The sequence below is a fragment of the Hibiscus syriacus genome, unplaced genomic scaffold (assembly GCF_006381635.1).
Source record: "Hibiscus syriacus cultivar Baekdansim isolate YM2019G1 unplaced genomic scaffold, ASM638163v2 tig00112289_pilon, whole genome shotgun sequence".
Lineage (NCBI taxonomy): Eukaryota > Viridiplantae > Streptophyta > Magnoliopsida > Malvales > Malvaceae > Hibiscus > Hibiscus syriacus.
Window position 1 is genome coordinate 1,828,457 of NW_024063295.1, and position 19,391 is coordinate 1,847,847.

Sequence of the window (19,391 nt, forward strand, 5' to 3'; positions counted from 1 at the left end):
AAGTCCTTGAACTTCCCAGATTTTTGAAACTAGCTTAAGAATTTCATAAATTCATAATTTAGTCCAAAATTTTATTAAATTGTAAACTAAAAACTAGGGGTGTGACAGTGCAGGAGCTTTCCATAGAGAGGTACTAGGCTGAATAAACCCACGATCTAACAACTTCTGTAAATGAACCTTGAGCTCCATCAATTCCTTAGGTGACATGCGATAGTGCAGTACCCGGATAGAGTTCAATTCTGAACTCTACTTCTCTCTTAGGTGGTACACCTAGTAACTCTTCCGAAAATACCTCTATAAAGTCTCTCACAGTACAAATCTGTTAAATTCCATAAGTAGACTTTCCTAAATCTAGAATATTTGCAAGATACGCTATGACACCCTTCTGAATCATTTTTTCAACTGCCAACGCTAAGATAACATAAGACAGATAACCCGATGCTCACTGATCAGAACAATTTCCTTATCATTAAAAGTCTTCAAAATTGCTCTCTCGTGTTCCTAAATCAGGTTAACTAGATGTTCCTTCAACCAATTGGTACCTAGAATAAAATCAAACTCATCCAATGAGAGTTCCATAATATTCGCTAGAAAAGTCTCTCTATAGAGCTTGAGAGGACAAATTCAATAAATTTTGTCAACCATAATGAATTGACCAACATAAGACTGAACAACAACATAACAAGTAATAGGCTCAACTGGAATATTAAGATTATGGGCTATGGAACTTGCAACATAAGAATGAGTAGACCTTCTATCAAGTAAAGGAAAATAATAAACTGGATGAAAGGTAAAAGTACCTACAATAACATCTGGCTCATCATGATCCTTGCAACATCTCGTAGCATAAACAAGAGTAGGTTATCTAGACTCGGTCTTCATAGAACCTTTAACCGGGGTAGAACACACCCTACCTAAAGAACCTGGTACATGACTAGATAAGGAAAGTCAGCTTTAATTACGACCACTCAAAGTCTGAGATGATACTTAAGAATGTGTAGGAGTCTGATAAGTTAGAGTAAGTTACGGTCAATCTCTTAGAAAGTGATCAGTGGAACCACCCTAAAACATGCTCATAACTTCTTGAAGCACTCCCCATCATACTGCCTACTATAGAAAGTACAAGTAAGAACAACCCGCTGTGTAGAAGAAACACCCATACTCCTAGACTGACCAGAAGAAGCAACATGTCTAAACCCATAATCAAAATCTCAAAGTATCATCTTTCAGTCGTTTCCCATGACAAGTAGAAGAACCAAAATGACCCTAAAAACATAATTGCTTCTTTTTTTTCCGTATGTACTGCTCTTTACTGAGATCTCCCATCTCCTCAGTAGTTTTAGGTCAGTCCACTAACAAAATCACTTTCATGATGGGTAACAATCCTATTACGGATCCCAACACACAAACCTTCCTCGAATAGTATGTATTTGTTTTCCTCGGTGGTGATAAGTCTAGTAGCATACTTATTGAGACGTAAAAAATGCAGCTCATAATCCTAAATTGTCATATCACCTTGTTTTATATCTATAAACTCTTGCTTTCGCTCTTTTAGATAGTGATTACCCATAAATTGACTCCAAAAAGCACTATGGAAAAACTCATAGGTCAACTGATCTCTCAGAGTAGTCATCTTCACTAAATTCACCAATTTAGGCATCCTTCAATAGTGAAATAACAACCTAAAGTCTCTGATCAATAGGATAATCTATCTCATCTAGAAGACGCTCATTATCCTTAATCTATACTCCTTAACAGAAGAGATGCTCGGGTAAGCCCTCTAAAATACTCTACCCTGTTACGTAACACCGTCGACGAGACAATAATGGCAATGTCCTCTAGTTGAACCCTAACAGATCTCTAAAGTAAACGCAATACTACTCGACCAATTGCAACATCCTTTAAATCTATAAATTAACCTCAAATGGCAAGTGTATACTAATTGGATAAGAATAATTAGATGCTCGAGTACGCCCATAAGACGAATCGACCTTAGGAAATGGAGGATATCTAATAGCAATAGTCGCCTGGCCTCCACAACATTAATCGCTATCATATTTACGGGGAGATATAGAATGACATGTACTCCTACGATGTGGTATATTATCTACTGAGTCTAAAATAAAAATGTATACATAAACTAAAGTCTGATCTGACACTAGAGTCTTAAAATAAAATATTCAAATTTGAAATCAAATAAGTTTTAAATCATTTAGCAAATATTTACAGTCAAAAGGGATTTTAGAAAATATTTCCCATACCCAAATTTTTTGATGCATAAAATAGTTGTTTTACAGAATAATATAAAATTTGACAGAAAACACAGTCCAAGAATTAAACATATGCTATGATACCACTAAATATAACCCCCTATATTTGGCCTGGACGTTACAACCGAATCTTAGAGACCACATTCATATTCAGATTTACAAAAACAATGAAACTTTCAGATTCAATGCATGCATCATCAGAAATACATTTTAAATTCAAGTTCAAAAGCATTAGTTCGTATAAAAAACAAATATACAAATTTTAACGTCAAAAACATATAAAACATGAAATCCAAAAAAAACATATATATATATATATATATTCAACAGAAAAGAAATAACATAAAGTCTAAAAAAAACTTCTATACGATGACTAAAAGGAAAATGGGCTACTGAACAATCTTCCAAGTACTGATCGTAATCCTATAGGTCAAAAGGATCTAAAAGGACAGAAACTAAAAGAGGAAGCTAAAAAGCTCAATGTGTCCTCTATAGTAAAACATATATCATTATATATAATATCACAAATAACACGTAAATAATAATATCATAATTTATTCATCTGTATGTAGCATCATTAACATGCAATTATACCTTTTTTCGCGGGTAAACAAGATGTGGACGTTCCCTCCGAAGAGGATCCCAGTCAAAAATAGAAATCGATATGATGACTGGACCCTCCAAAGAGGATCCCAAACAGAAACAGAACGGGGATATAATCCATACATAAATAGAACAAGGAATTAATCCCATACAGAGTTAGAATGGAAAATTAATCCCATGCAAAAATAGAATGGGGAATTAATCCCACGCAGATTCATGAATACATTAATGTTCAGATCATGAATGATGCAACACTATTCAAATCATAAATGTTATAGATAATTGTAATCAAATTTTGAACATGATTTAGGTAGTAATATTAAACATAAGAGCATGATATATAAAAAAATTGAACATGTGAAAGGGACATACCTATCATAGCTTAATAACACCAACTAATCCTTACACTTCCCACGGTCAGTTGCACTAGGTCCTGCGGAGTGGGATGTTGTCCAACGGTCGAAAAAGACCAAAAATTTCATAAAATTATTTTAAATGACGGGGAGTCACTTATAAGCGTCAGTTTCTCAAAAAGATTGGTACAATGACACCGAGAGTGAGCAACATGACTGCAAGAACGATGTCGAACCAATGCTAAAAGCAAATGAATGGTAGTTGAGAGAGAAAATATACTAGCGAGGGAAAAAAAGAAGGAAAAGGAAAGAGGAAAGAGGAAAGAGGAAAGAGGAAGAGGAAAGAGGAAAAAGTTCTTAAAAAAAAGGCAAATCAAACTACAAATCCTCACACTTTTAGAGAATTTAGGTACTAAGATTTCAAAACATTTTTATCTAACCTCGAAACTTGAAATGTGACATGAATAAATATCTATCTATATGATTCTAGCAGCGATTGTAAATATACATATGTATACTATAGTGATTTTAGTGACGAGATATTTATAGATGTTTAAGGTTATATATTTATATATATATAGATGAGATTAGAAAATATTATGATATTGATGATGAATAACTCATTATTGTTTTATTGGTTATAAATGTTGATAGTTCATGGATAGACCATTAATTACAAACTAAAAAAATCATGAGCCTTGTAATCTTGTAATAAATCATGCCATGTCTTGTATTGTGAATAATATATATCCTCACTGTTTATAGTTTATGAGATTCATCATGTGTTTATTTGATTACTGATATGTGAATCAGTATTCACATGTTTCTGTTCGCATCTTAAAAGACTTTAATAATTCGAGGAATATCATCATCATAAGATTTTAGCATATGTTTTCACGGTACAATATTCAATTATTATGATGAGTATATGTATCCACGAGTCACTCATTTCTGATATGTAAATCTTATTTATATTATAATTTGTTTATTAAACTTGTAAATAAAGCTCCATTTTGTAAATTTATTTTAAATGATTTGTAAATTAGATGGTTTGAATTATGATAATTATTTTAGATTTAAGGTTACATAAACAAATATTCATAATATTACCTTTTTAGATATCTATAAATATAATATATCTCGTTAAAATCTTATTAATATAAAAATTCTACGAAAAATATTAATGAATAAAAAGATAACCATATTTTTAATATGTGTAACATATTATATCATTAAAAAAAATCTTAATAAAAACACAGTAGAATAAAACCCAGTTAAGAGAAAAATATTATCCCTCTCTTAATAATATCATATAAGATTTTTAAATCTTAAAAATAAAATTTATTTAAAAAGTCCGAGACCAAATTGCAAAAAAAAATCTAAAGCCAATTTTTAACTAAAAATCAAGGTCAAGTGTCGAACTGTAAAGGGGAAAAAAAGAGAGAGAGAGTAAAATCAAATTATAAATTAAAGTCAAAGTCAAAGTAAAAAAGTAAAAAGTTAGATTAACCCAATAAATATGGATGGTTAGACGGTGAGTACTTGTTATTGTAAATCCAATTAACAATTAATTTATCATTTACCACGTCACGCTTACGCTCAACGACAGCCAACTGGCTGTTTCAAGTCCAGATACGTGGCACTGCTCGCACAATTGTCGTGCCACGTGTTCCCAAATAAAGCGAGTTGTCCTCACGATTCTCCTAGCGACTTACTTTCTCACTTAAAATCATGGTGTCATTTTGTTCTTTCTTCAAAACATTAGGGCTCATTTTGCAAATACAACAAAATAGAAATGTGGAATAAAACCTCAATTTTCCGGTTTTAGCAAATAGGGCCGCATAACTACCACACATCTCTGATATCAATTCAAAAATTCTAACCGTCCACCTTTCAGCACAGCCAATCGTGACCGTCCGTTAATCTCCTTGTTTTCCACGAAAATATCGACCCGTATTAATTAATCAGGTAGCTTTTTAGACAAATTCCGAACAGGATCTCTACCGCAAATTCTAAATCCGAGGGTTAATATGTTGCCACGTCGCTGAATAGAAAAGCCAAGTTTAGTATACATTTTACGAATTTTCCATTTTTTGGTTATTTCCGATCTAAGCCCCTACTCTCGTGAAACCGAAGGAAACCCTAGACTCGTCTAGTCTCGTCTCTTACGGTAAAAAATAAAAATAAAAGAAAACAAATTTTATCTTGAAAATAATTTTTTAAAAAATCGACAAATCTATTAGGGATTTAGGTTCAATTCGAAATCCCTAGATTCTAACCCTAGCATATACTCGTACTCTTGATATCCACGACTCGGCGGAGAAATTGATGTTCTTTGATGCACCGATCCCGGTAAGTCATGCATTTTATTTCGATTTTTTGCTAATTGTTTGATTTATTGAAGAAATATATGAATATATGGATTTTGAGATCGATCGGTTTATTCGTAAGAAATTCGAGGGATTTTTCATTTTTTCGTTTTTTTAAGGTGCAATTTTGGTTTTACAGATCTGAACCATGTGTGATGTGAATGTGTGGGAGATTCAGTTTCCCCTGTTTGGATTGAGAGATTGTTGATGGAAAGTAGAATAGGAAACTCTCATGGAGCGGAAATTCCTAAAAGATCAAGATCTTTGGATCTTAAGAGTTTGTATAAATCTGGTGATTCAAAGGAGTCATCTAAGAATAGGAGCTTGAAGAGGAAAGAAAGATCACAAGAAGGTGATGGTGAGAAGAGGAGTGATAATAACTCCAAGAGAAAGAAGAGTAGGAAATCTCTTCCTCTTAGTAGTTTTAGAACCGTCCATGATAGCAATAGTAGCAAGAGTTTGACTGAAGTGTATAGTGGTGGGTTCAGTTCGAGTTTGCATGATCCAGAAAGCTTGAAGAAGTTGGGTTTTAGTCAGAAATCAAAATATGGTAGCAGTGCTGATGATGTTTCAGTTAGTTTGGGTAACAATGAGAGGATCCCAAAGCGTAATCGGCGGTTTGAGGGGCAGGGCAAATTTGAGGATGCTCAAGTGTTGAAGTTGGCAGGGCGGTCTAATAGTAAAGAAGTTGTTAATGAGGAAGTGAAGTTAACCAGTGAAGATTCTGGCACTCAGAATGAGTCTTTGAAGTTTAAACAAGGGAAGATTATTGAAGATCTTAAGGAGAACCGGAACAGTGAGTCAAGTTTGATTCAGCATTTGAAGGAAGAAGATGGTATTGCTGGTTACTCAGCTGTAAATGGAGGTGACTCTTTGGTAAAAAAATCACGGAGGAAGCCTAGGAAGAGGAAGGACTCGATACAGGGTGATAAAAGTGTTTCTAACAAGGCTCAGAGTTCAGTAGAGGCTTGTGACGTCTTTCAAGAAGATGAAGAGAATCTTGAAGAAAATGCAGCAAGGATGTTATCTTCAAGGTTTAACCCAAGCTGTACTGGCTTTTCTTCAAACGGCAAAGTTTCCGCATCACCATCTGAGAATGGTTTATCTGTTCTCATATCTTTTGGTCAGAGTGCTAGTCCTGGGTCTAAGAATTTGTCTGGTTCCGAATCTGCTTCTGTCGATACTAGGATATTGAGACCACGGAAAAGTCATAAAGGGAAGGCCACCTCAAGGAGAAGGCGTCATTTTTATGAAATTTTCTCTGGAGACTTGGATGCACAATGGGTATTAAACCGAAGAATCAAGGTGTTCTGGCCTTTGGACAAGAATTGGTATTATGGCCTTGTCTACGGCTATGATAAAGAGAAAAAGCTTCATCATGTCAAATATGATGACCGTGATGAGGAATGGATTGATTTACAGAATGAGAGAATTAAACTCCTGCTTTTTCCTAGTGAACTTCCTTACAAGTATCAACGGAAAAGAACTCAGCGAGATCGAGGTTCTGATGATAGAATCAAGAATGTAAAGCTCAGAAAAGAGAAGGGTAAGAAAAAAATCATTACCGAAGACGACAGTGCTAATGGGAGCCATATGGTTCTGAGCCCATCATCTCTTGGTTGGCTCGTTCCAGTCATCGTGTCAAATCATGCCCTTTGCATTCTGTGAAGAGACAGAAATAGCTGCTTCATCTCTTAGTTTCCTGGTCAACAATTGTCATGTGATGAAGCTGTAGATGAAAATGGTTGTCATTGTGAAGGTTCATTGAAGGGAAGTAAAGTTAAATTGTTCAATGCCACTGCATTGTCTGACAGACCGGTTGATAGCAGAAGGGTTGAGGATTCTTCCTTGGATAGCACTAGTTACCCCAATCGAAAACATCCTATAGTATATTTTAGAAGGCGTTTTCGCAAGACAGATAAAGTATCATGTCAGGCTTCTAGGAGCAATTGTATTGGCAGTAATGTGTCTGAATTTATCACCTCCCTCGGTTGTGTTGATGAATTTCAGGATTTGGGTGTACTTGGTGCTTGCATGGGCCGGTTGGATCCTGAACTAGAATTGTTGTTTAGTGATAATGCAGGGCAGTTACGATTGAATATTTCATTGATTCATTCAAAACAATTCAGGTTTGGGTTGAGCTTCCCTGTGCTCTCTGTCTCAAATAACTTGTTTGGTACAAATAACCTCTGGCTGGTTCGTACTTTGTTGTTGCTGCAGTGTGGTATGGTAATGTCTGTCTGGCCAATGGTTCATATGGAGATCCTTTTTGTGGATAATGAAGTTGGACTGAGGTTTTTCCTGTTTGAAGGTTCCTTGATACAGGCTATAGCTTTTGTTTTCCAGGTCCTGATGGTATTTTATCGACCTACTGAGCAGGGGAAGTGCCCTGATCTGCTATTGCCTATAACTTCAATCAGGTTCAAATTTTCTTGCTTTCAAGATCTTAGGAGGCAGGTTGTCTTTGCGTTTTACAACTTCCACGAAGTGAGGCATTCAAAATGGATGTTACTGGACTCTAAACTGAAAAGACATTGTCTGCTTAATAGGCAATTACCTCTGTTCGAGTGCACTTATGATAACATTAAGGCACTTCAGAATGAAACTGATGGGCTACATGGTTCTCCTGCTTTCATAGACTCATCAGCGGAGGTATGCTTGTTCTACAGTGATTTTGGTATTTAAACCTCAAAGGTGGTTTTTCTTGTTTGTTTTACTTATGATTGCATGGAAATACTTGGTTTTTCTTTTGCTATCTTCGCCTTAAAACTGCACTCGCTCATGACCAAAAAACAAGGCCTATTTAGTTATTTTTTTTAGTTTTTAGCTTTATGTTCTACCATCTGTGGTCATTTAACTAACTATCAACCATGAGCTCTGGTGAGTTCTAAAATTGCTGTACAGTCATATTAATGCCTTATCATTTTTTATGACCATTAAATGGTATGGAATTTGTTTGTTATTGACCAGGGTTTAAGGAGGATAAAGTATAGGCCGGGCATCAGCCTTATGGGTGTCTCCAGAGAGACTAGTTTTCTGGAAGTTGGTCAGTTTTCTGGAAGTTCTGAGGAGCATAGAAATCTTCCCCAGTTTGCACTTTCTTTTGGTGCTGCATCTACATTCTTTATTAGTTTGCATCTTAAGCTACTTATGGAACGTAGTCTTGCTTGCATCAGCTTTCGCGATCGTGACTCCTTTAAGCAACCAGGAAGCTCTGGCAATTTGTTGTTGGATGACCGTTCTAGCAGAAAGAACTGTATGAACAACAATTCTCGAAGTAGTGTAGAAAAAAATCTGAAGGCTTCATTAAAGGATGTTGCTACTGGTGCTGAGTTAACAACTCTTGATCTTTCTGCTTGTGGTAATGTATGTCTGAAAAAGTCCTCACAGAAGTACAAAAATGGTGGTCAAATCATGGATGGAACTTCTGCTAATTCTCATGAACCTGAAGAAGTTGGATCCATAGCCATTGGTTCATTTTCGGAAGCAGCAATGTGACAATTCAGAGCAACTTGTTTTGCCCTCGAAGTCTCCAATTGATGGTGATAAGAAGAATGCAAGCTGTAGTTCTGTTTTGAATGGTATTACGGTTGAGATTCCTCCCTTTGATCAATATGGAAAGTATGGTGACAGTGAATTACCCAATACTCAACAGCCTACTGATTTGACTTGGAGTATGATTGGTGGTATTATCCCAAGTCCTAATCCTACTGCTCCTAGAAGTACATGGTATCGAAATAGAAGTAGTTCATCAATTGGTTATCATGCTCATGGTTGGTCAGATGGAAATGCTGATTTCTTCAACAGTAATTTTGGAAATGGACCTAAGAAGCCACGGACTCAGGTATCATACTCGATACCTGTTGGAAGTTTAGATTACAGCTCAAAAAATAAAGGCCAGCAGCAGAGAGCCCTTCCTCACAATCGAATTAGGAGGGCTAATGAGAAGAGATCATCTGATGTTTCTACAGGCTCCCAAAGGAACTTGAAGTTATTATCTTGTGATGCAAATGTATTAATTACTATTGGTGACAGAGGATGGCGAGTGTGTGGAGTGCAGGTTGTGCTAGAACTTTTTGATCATAATGAATGGAAGCTGGCTGTGAAAGAATCGGGGTCTACAAGGTACTCTTACAAGGCAAATCAGTTCTGGCAGCCTGGATCTACCAATCGTTTTACACATGCTATGATGTGGAAAGGGGGGAAAGATTGGATCTTGGAGTTCACAGACAGGAGTCAGTGGGCTCTTTTCAAGGAGATGCATGAAGAATGCTACAACCGTAATGTTCGTGCTGCTGCTGTGAAGAACATTCCTATTCCTGGGGTTCGCTTAATAGAGGAATATGATGAAAATGCAATGGAAGTGACATTTGTTCGCTGTTCTTCAAAGTACTTGCGCCAGGTTGAAAATGATGCTGAGATGGCTTTGGATCCATCCCGTGTTTTATATGACGTGGATAGTGATGACGAACAGTGGATTTCAGGAATTCGCAAATCTTCAGAAAGTGACATTGACAGTTCTTTGGAATTTTCTGATGAAATGTTTGAGAAGTTTATGGACATGTTTGAGAAGGCTGCATATACTGAACAGTGCACTCAGTTTACTTCTGAAGAAATACAAGAGCTCATGGCTGGAGTCGGCTCCCTGAAAGTAGTCACTGCAATCTATGGGCATTGGCAACAGAAGAGGCAGAGGGTTGGAATGTCTTTAATTCGTCATCTCCAGGTATTTTTCGAAAAACCTTCTTTTTCATTCATTTGTTTATTTTAGTCAATGCCATTTTTAGTTTTACTAGCAGGTTGAAATTGTCAACATCTTTTCGGTGCAAGGCCACCTGAACTACTTTGTTCTGCACAGATGTATTCAGATAGTGTTCATTTATTAATTTATTTAAATGTAATTTCTTCGCAAACACATGTACTTGCCATCAGGAACCTGGAAAGGACAAAACAGAAAATCTGGGTCACGTTATTCAGTTATTTAAGTAATGGTTGCATTTTAATGTGTTAAAACTAATAACAAATAGTTTTTTTAGTAGTTAGTACTTGTTCAAAGAGCATGACAAAAATATCATGAAGTTTCTGATTATTTTTATACATCTAAATGTCTAGGTCTATTGAATCTTAGCTAATTTTTACATAATATTTGCATTAATGGTCAAAAGTTATATAACAATTCAAGTTGAAATAGTGTGCTCTAAATTCATCTTCCTGAGCACAGCACGGGGACGAGGGATTGTATTTTGTAGGAGTTTGTATAAACCAATGAACACTTGCTATTGATATTTTGATCATTATTGTCAGATAATCTGGGGTAATTAGAAACTGAGGAACTTGAGGGAAACCAAGTGGTGGCCCAGCACTCTATCTTAATTTATGCAAAATTGAAAGATGAGAAAAATTTACTCATTTCGTTTCCATCTATTTTCTATCTTATTTTAGAGCCCGAAGAGTTCTCAACTTCATTTTTCAATGCTCTAATTTTACCCGACAATTTCACTATGTTACTGGGGTTGGTTTGTTGTTCATGTGTTTTATTTTTTCTCATGTATTTTATGATGTCCAACTTATTATAAAATTTTTGGTTTTCATTCAGCCGCCATTGTGGGAAAGGTACCAACAGCAAGTGAGAGAGTGGGAGCAAGAAATGTCTAAAGGTAATCCTAAATCCATTGAGAAGCCACACATGTTTGCTTTCTGTATGAAACCCAGGGGTTTGGAACTTCTGAATAAGGGGTCAAAGCATAGATCCCAGAGGAGAATTTCAGTTTCCGGTCAAAGCCAACATGCCTTGGGAGATCACGATGGTTGTCATTCCTTTGGTAAATGTTCTTTACACTTGCATTTTATCTTATTTAGATGTTGGTAACATGGGGTATTTCTCAATAGGCAGTGATAGGTTTGATAAGAATCACCTCCGGAAACTTCAAAGAACCAAGTCGAAGAAGTATGGCACTTTTCTGTCATCAAACGAAGCACAAATGGTGGATTCATACAATCAGAGGCTATTTGGCAATAGAAATGGAATCCATCGATGGAACAGGGATTTTCTTGACTGGCCAAGTCAGCGGCATTACTTGCCTGATGGTTTTCAAAGACAGGGCCCGGAACAGTGGGATAATTCTGATATTGATGAGTTCACGTTGCGTGATGCATCTAGTGCAGCCCAGCATGCACTAAAAATGGCCAATTTCAAGAGAGAAAAAGCCCAGAGATTGCTTTTCAGAGCAGATCTTGCAATTCACAAGGCTGTTGTTGCTCTCATGACTGCAGAGGCAATTAAAGAATCTTCCGAGGACTTAAATGGTGATGGGTAGAACAACCTGATGGAACAAGAGTGTTGACTGAATGAAATTAGCCAGCACCATTCAGTTCTGGAGCTGATGAAATACGTTAAGGATCGAACATTCTTTTCCCCAGAAACGGTGGCCTGGAGTTCACGTTGATTGATCAAGAGTAAAAGTGCCAACATGAAAGCTGTGAGTGGATGATAGTTTTTTGCTTCTGCTACACATATAGTTGCGGTTCTTATGTGCCAATCTTACAGCATTTCTTGCCTCTGTATTTTCTTTTCAATCCCGGCGCAGCTGTTGTTTTGATTCTTCCGGTAAGTGTAGGGAATTTTGGGAGGCGATATCTGTACAGAAGATTTCTTTTCTTTTTTTCGTTGATGACGTCTTAGTTTGCTCGTTTATTCCTATTCCTTCCTCTTAGCCTTGATATGTCGATATCAGAGTAGCAGGTTAGCTCAAATAATACAGCATCATCTCTTTTGCAATCAAATTGATGTTTACCGTGTGAATGAAATTTGGCGCATTTGATGGAGTTATATGTATAAAAACAAAGAGCCTAATCTGAAATGAGAAACACAAAATGCTGCAAGTATTATTATTATTATTATTATTATTATTATTATTAGTAGTAGTAGTAGTAGTAGTAGTAGTAGTAGTAGTAGTAGCAGCATATAAAATGTTCACAGATATTTTCAATAGAGGGTCAAAAAGAGTCATTTATTGGTTTATTTTAGAAGTGAACTGTGGGCTGTGTATTGATTTATTTTCCATTGTCAGTTTTGCTCTACTCTACAAGCATTCTTGTTTTGGTGAAGTTTGGGTTGAAAAATAAATAAATAAATTGATTGATAATGTTGAAGGATGGGTGCTTGTTAAACCTATATTTTGATATAATAAATATGGACAAAATGTTTTTGGATTAAATTAAATTTGCTTAAATGATTCAAAAATAATTCAAAGTTTAAATTAATTTGAAAAGTATATATTAGATGTTTTCTAATTTTTGTTAAACTTTTAAACATTGTTTTAAAACTCAAAACTCTTGAAATTTGTCAAAAAATCTAGCCAATATCAAGATCAATATTGCAGTCTCGAGATTGATATTCCATAAGGCTTTTCTGGTATCGGTATCATGGTGTTAGCATCAATATTGGAAGGTGAGCATCAATACTGGATGGTGAGTATCACGATTATAATTTTAAATGTTTTTCATGCTCGATCTCAATACTAATTTCTCGATATCAATACCAAAGTTGCAGGTGAGCATTTAATGCTCAAAATTAAAGGTTCTAATGACTCCAAAACATCCTCAATAGTTAAAAACGACTACAAATTCATTCCAACATATAAAAATAAGTTAAAACACCTATCCAAACAATCCATATCAATAGAAAAACTCTTTCAATCTTACTTTTCCTTTCTCTTGTACATAGAGTGTTTTTGTGAGCTTGATTTGTAAACACCAACCTTTTGGAGGTTTTCTTGTTTACATTTCTTCATTCTTTTGTAAAAATGGGTTCTATCTTAGTCATTGTAAAAGATAGATAATTTGTAAAGGTTACTCTTAAGCCTAGAAATTAGTGAAGTTGTTAGAAATCCTTAGTGATAAGCTAAGGTAGTGGATGTAGACTTCATTGAGAAAGTTGAATAACTATAAATCATTGAGCCAATTTTTCCTATCATTTATCCTTAATTCCCAAAAGTTTAAAAAGATCAATTCACCCCCTCTTGGAAACTATTTCGGTTGATCTCTTTGAGCCTCAAATCCCAACAATTGGTATCAAAGCGGGTCACAATCAATGGTTTAACCACATTGTGAAGATCCTATAAGAGTATCAATTTCCGACTCAACCGAGAAGATGAATTTTTCCTCCAACGCTTACCATATCGAAGATTTTCAACCGATTAACAAGTCACCCTATTTTAATGGAGCAAATTATGCATATTAGAATAATAGGATGTGCCATCCACATCCTATTTTGTGCATTAGGCTCGGATGAATATGAAAGAGTCTTCTCTTGTTTTAATGCCAAGGAAATTTGGACAAGCTCCAAGTCACTCATGAAGGAACCGATGAAGTGAGGGAAACTAAAATTGGTCTTGTCAATCATAGCTATGAAAATTTCAAGATAAATTCGGGCAAGACATCAAAGCTATCACAGATAGATTTTCTATGATTGTTAATGGTCTTAAGAGATATGGAGAGATCATCCCTAACGAGAAGCTCGTTAGAAAGATGATATATTCTCTTCCAAAGCCTTGGAGATCGAAGAAGACAACGATCATCGAAGTGAAGAACTTAAAGTCTCTATCCTGATGAACTTATTAGCTCCCTTCTCACTCATGAGATGATGAAAAAAGAGGAAGAACAAGAAGAAAAGAAAAGATAAAAAAAGAAAGAAAAATGTGTTGCCTTAAAATCCTATACCTAAAATGAAATCACCTCGAGTGAAGAAGGGGATGAAGAAGAAAAGATGGCCAAGCTTTTCAAAAGATTCTCTAAATTCATGTATTCCATAGGAAAAGAAGTGAAGCATGAATCGAGTAAAAGGAAGGGTCCCCTGGTGTGCTTTGAGTGCCAAAGAATGAGACATGTCAAATACGAATGTCCCCTCTTAAAGAAGAAGGGATCAAGCAAAAAGAATGCATTTGTGGCGGTTTGGAATGATGAAGAAGACTCCAATGATGAAGATGAATTTGCCAACCTATGTCTCATGACCATCGAAGAAGATTCAAGGGTAACTTTTAACTCTTGTGATTTAAATTCTTATTCTCTTAAAGAGTTACAAGAAGTCTCGAGACCAACATGGCAGTCTCGAGACCGATATTCCAAAAGGCATTTTTGGTATCGGTATCATGGTGTTAGCATCGATACTGGAAGGTGAGTATCGATACTCCTTCAAATAGTATCGATACTGAAGCCTCAGCGTCTATAATTTTGAATGTTTTTCATGTTCGGTCTCGATACCAACTTCCCTATATCGATACCAAAGTTATAGGTGAGCATTAAATGCTCAAAATTAAGGGTTCTAACGGCTTTAAAACATCCCAACGGTTAGAAATGGCTACAAACTCATTCCAACATATAAAAACAAGTTGAGGAAACTTAAAGAAGGTTACAACACCTATCCAAGCAATCCATATCAAGATAAAAACTCTTTCAATCTTATTTTTCCTTTTCTCTTGTACATAGAGTGTTTTTGTGAGCTTGAATTGTAAACATATACCTTTTGGAGGTTTTCTTATTTATATTTCTTCATACTTTTGTAAAAGGGGTTTTGGTTCTATCTTAGCCATCGTAAAAGATAGAGAATTTGTAAAAGTTATTTTGAGCCTAGAAAAAAGAAAGAACAAATTAGTGAATTTGTTAGAAATCCTTAGTGAGGAGATAAGATAGTGGATTTCTTGGCAACTATTCTGGTTGATTTCTTTGAGCCTCAAATCCCAACGGTGCTTTTTTTTTTGTATAAAAAAACATGATTATTAAAATGAAAATGTTTAAAATAATAATAAATGAAAACTTGTAAATGTTAGCATTATTTGTGGAAACGCAAATTTAAGAAAGCTATTTAGTTCAAAGGCTAGCTTTAATAAAGGAGTTTCACTCTTTCAGCGATTTTAATGTATTTTGTTTTATATCAAAATTCAAATAAAAATCTGTTAAATGTTTAAAGCTTAGATTTTGGGTGAGTATAATCACCATACGTAACTTGTAGTGTCTATTTTATTGTATATGTGTATTTTGGTGCCAGATATGATTATTAAAATTATTAGGTATTTGAAAATAAAAAATAGTTAAAGTTAGATCAATATAGAATAAGATATGCATAAAAGATAAAATTTAACATTATTTGATCCTATCTATCGCCACAGATAAAAGAAATAGTAATTTATTAGAAAATTCGATGCATTTTAAAATATTCTTCTAATATGACAATATCCCTACAAAATCTATATTTACAATATATATAAACCTCAGAAGTTACGTAGACTAAAAATATTGTTTCAAAATAGTTTTATCTCACAATTTTTAAGGTTAAGACTTATTCTATATTTGATAAATATTTGGTCACCATCTTAACTAAATAAATTTAATCACCAAATAATCTTCAATGAAAGAGAAATATAACAAAATTCAACTTTGTTTTTAATTAAAATTTTAACAATCTCATTGACATAAATTTCATTAAAGAATTGATGTTTGAATTTTCAACAACACCAATTTTTATTTAAAGCGTTGAAGATATAAAATTAAAAGAAAATAAAAATAAAACATAATTTGATAGAAAATAGAAAATGCATAAGTGTAGTTTGGTGAAGATAACGTTGTTAAAATTAAGATTCTTGAGCACCTAGGGGCTTAGGCTTTGAAATCCAGAACCCTACTTTCGAAATCAAGATCTTAGGTTTTTGTATAAAACCAGACATTAGATTTTGTAATTCATTGTTCACAATTTATAAAATTGTGTTTTTAGACCCTTTATATATGTTGAATTGATTTTTAATCCTTATATTTTATAATTTAGTCATTTAATTGCGTGTGTAGATGCTCGGTTTTGTCCGGGGCCAGGTCGCTAAACTCGACCCCAAATCAATTGAAAGCCCAACTCAAGTCCACGTGAATATTCCCTAGAAAACTAAAAACAGTTATCGGGTCAGTTCCTTTAATTGATTAGGAATAAACTGTAAAGGGAGGGTCGGTTTTGGATTGGCAAGACACGAACAGCACAAAGGACAGAAAACAAGGGGAAACAATTAACCACTAAAAACGGGGAAGATTATTAAAGAGATAGACACATAAAAAGTAAGGGGGGAATACACACAAGAAACAGAGAACAAAGATCAGATTTTTCTTTTTTTTTGTTTTTATTTACACACCAGAACTAATAGAAAACAGAAACATTGTAAACAACATTTCCATTTTCGAAAAGGCAAGCAGTGTAACAAGGATTTTTCCCTACTATTGTCGAAGCAATACAAGTTTATTGAGGTATTTTTTTTTTTCAATTTTTGCTTTCCAGTGCCTTTGTGTGTGTTTAAGGATGAAATATTAGTAAAGAAGAAAGGGTTTTGGGGTTGAGTTACCTGGGTTATAGGAAATCCGGTGGAGTTTAGTTGACTTCTTCTCGTCTCCGTTAGGATTCCATGGTCGTAAAAAATTGGGTTTAGTCTTAATGAGTCAAACGATTTCAAAATAAAATAGAAAATAGAGAAATCTATTTACCTCGTTATATTGGGTCTTCACCGGAGTAGGGAAGTAATTTAAGAGTCCCAGAAGCTTTGGGTGATCGGAGAAAGGGGCTATCGTTGAGCGGTGGCCAAGGAAGTTTTGAAGGCTAATAGGTATTGAGGGTCTCAATTAAGAGTAGTGAGAGAGAGATGTTCACAGTTGCGTGGAAGAAAGGGAGAGTGGAGAAGGATACTGGAAATGACTAGGTTCTTTAGTTTTAATAAAATAACTTAAGTTTTGTTTTTAAGTTAGGTTATATATTAATTATTTTGGGTTTTGTGTGAGGTTCCTGTAGGGTTAGTTCATTTGGGCTCTATATTAAATATTTAGGATAAAATTAGGTTTTAGTCTTCTTATTTTAGCGTGTTTATATTTCAGTCACTTGTAAGTCTATATTCGAATTTTAACATTTTGTGTTTGTCCTAATTTCGCTATTTTTCAGTTTTAGTTTTAGTTATAATTTCAGTTATTCACATAGACCCTTTATTATTGATGTGATTATATTTAGGTCCTTGGTTTATTTTTGATTTGCAAGCTGAATTTTACATTTATTTAAATTTAGTCACTTTTTAATATGTACATATATATTTTAATTTATGGTTTAACATGTTATGATTTTGTTCTTATATTTAGGTCACATGTATACATAATATGTTAATATGCATGGTTATGATTTTTTAATTAAAATATGTGTATATGATTTTTTGTATGTCATGATGTATGATATTTTTAATTTTGTTTAATTAATTTTGACATGACATTTTTTTTTTGCACGATTTGCATGGTAACCTCATTTGCATAACTCGACCTATTACATAATCGGACTAAGGGTAATACCCTTTTAATTTAAAATTGTCTTGAGTGGTCTGTCTTAACTGATTAGAGGGCCATTATGATCATTTTAAATTAAAAGTGTATCCCGAAAGTGAAACAAAAAAAATTGATTCGTCACCTAAAATATGGGAACGAGGGAAAAGGAAATGTTCGTTTATTTAAATTTATCGAGAAAAGGTTGTTATATCTTTTAAGATCTGGTCTCGATATTTGTAAATAATCGAACATTCTTTATCTTTCTAAAACGACTCGGTAATTTTAATTTAATTTATTTGAGTGCTTTTGAATGTTTTTAAATTTACATCCTTGTTTTATGAGATCAAAAATTAAATTAAATTTGAATTTGTAAAGTTCATTGCAAAGACGTTAATTAATCGGATAGGTACCGATTTAGGGCGTTGTGGGGGTGCTAATCCTTCCCCGCACGTAACCGACTCCCGAACTTGGATTTTGGTAACGCAGACCCTAATTTGTTGTTTTAATTAAAATTAATTTTTATTTAAAATAACAAACATTTTTTGGTGCCAAATCACACCCTAATCAAAGATTGGTGGCGACTCTTTGAACTGTATTTCTTCGATCATAAAGGAAAACCGAATTTTTTTCGAAATGAAAGGTTTTTAAATCGCATTTGTTTTTAAATTAAAAATCAATTGAAAGAGATAAATTAAAAATTAATGTGGTTTTCAAAATCTCACTTTTTCACCTTTAAAAAAAAATCGTTTCGACAGCTTGGCGACTCTGCTGGGGACTTTTTTTAGAGAGTCAGGCCGATAGTTGATTAATTAATTGTCTTTGCAATTGAAAATTACAAATTCGTTTTAATTTGGTTTTTGATCCCTTGTTTGGTTTTAATAAGTTTTGTTTATATTTTGATTTCTTTAATTTAATTCGATTGACAATTAAATAGTTGTACTGATCTGTTTGCTAATGGTTTCAGAATATTGGTTTGTTTTAGGAATTGACTTTGAGTGTTTTTATTGTTTGTTTTTTCGCTTTTCCTCACACACTGCACAACTGCATTATCATAACATGAGCTAAAACCCCACTCCGTCCTATTTAAGTAGGAGTGATAGACTATGCCCTCGTGTGGTTTTCACCTCCGCATGGGATAGTGGATCGCTCCTGGAGCTCACGCCTTATGGTCCTCGTGATGGTAATCACCTCCGCATGGACATAAGGATGTGTGTTCCCTCGAAATTGAACTCAATCCCCTAAAGCCTGTGATGGGCCAGGATTGAGGGTTCGGCAGCCTAAGGGGCACCGGCAAGGACAATTCGAGAACCTATTACTTTAGAACCAAACCCAGCATATAGTGAACGTAGAGCCTGAACTTAGGTTGAACCAAACCCGAATCTTAAGAATCCCGTGAGGAGGGTACACAAGGAAAAGCTTTTTTGAGTCATTTATTTTCATTTTTCGAACAAGCATGCGAACTA

At 34.6% G+C, this 19,391-nt stretch overlaps 1 protein-coding gene across 1 annotated transcript; it reads left to right on the forward strand.

The window, feature by feature from the left end:
• The first annotated feature begins 5,347 nt into the window (after window positions 1-5,347).
• On the forward strand, window positions 5,348-12,481 carry LOC120177439. Its single transcript, XM_039183587.1, is given in 8 exon segments — window positions 5,348-5,578; window positions 5,715-7,176; window positions 7,179-7,259; window positions 7,294-8,247; window positions 8,566-9,090; window positions 9,092-10,321; window positions 11,192-11,417; window positions 11,455-12,481. Coding segments are annotated over 7 exon segments (4,848 nt in total). The 5' UTR covers window positions 5,348-5,578; window positions 5,715-5,802; the 3' UTR covers window positions 11,913-12,481.
• The last annotated feature ends 6,910 nt before the right edge of the window (window positions 12,482-19,391 follow it).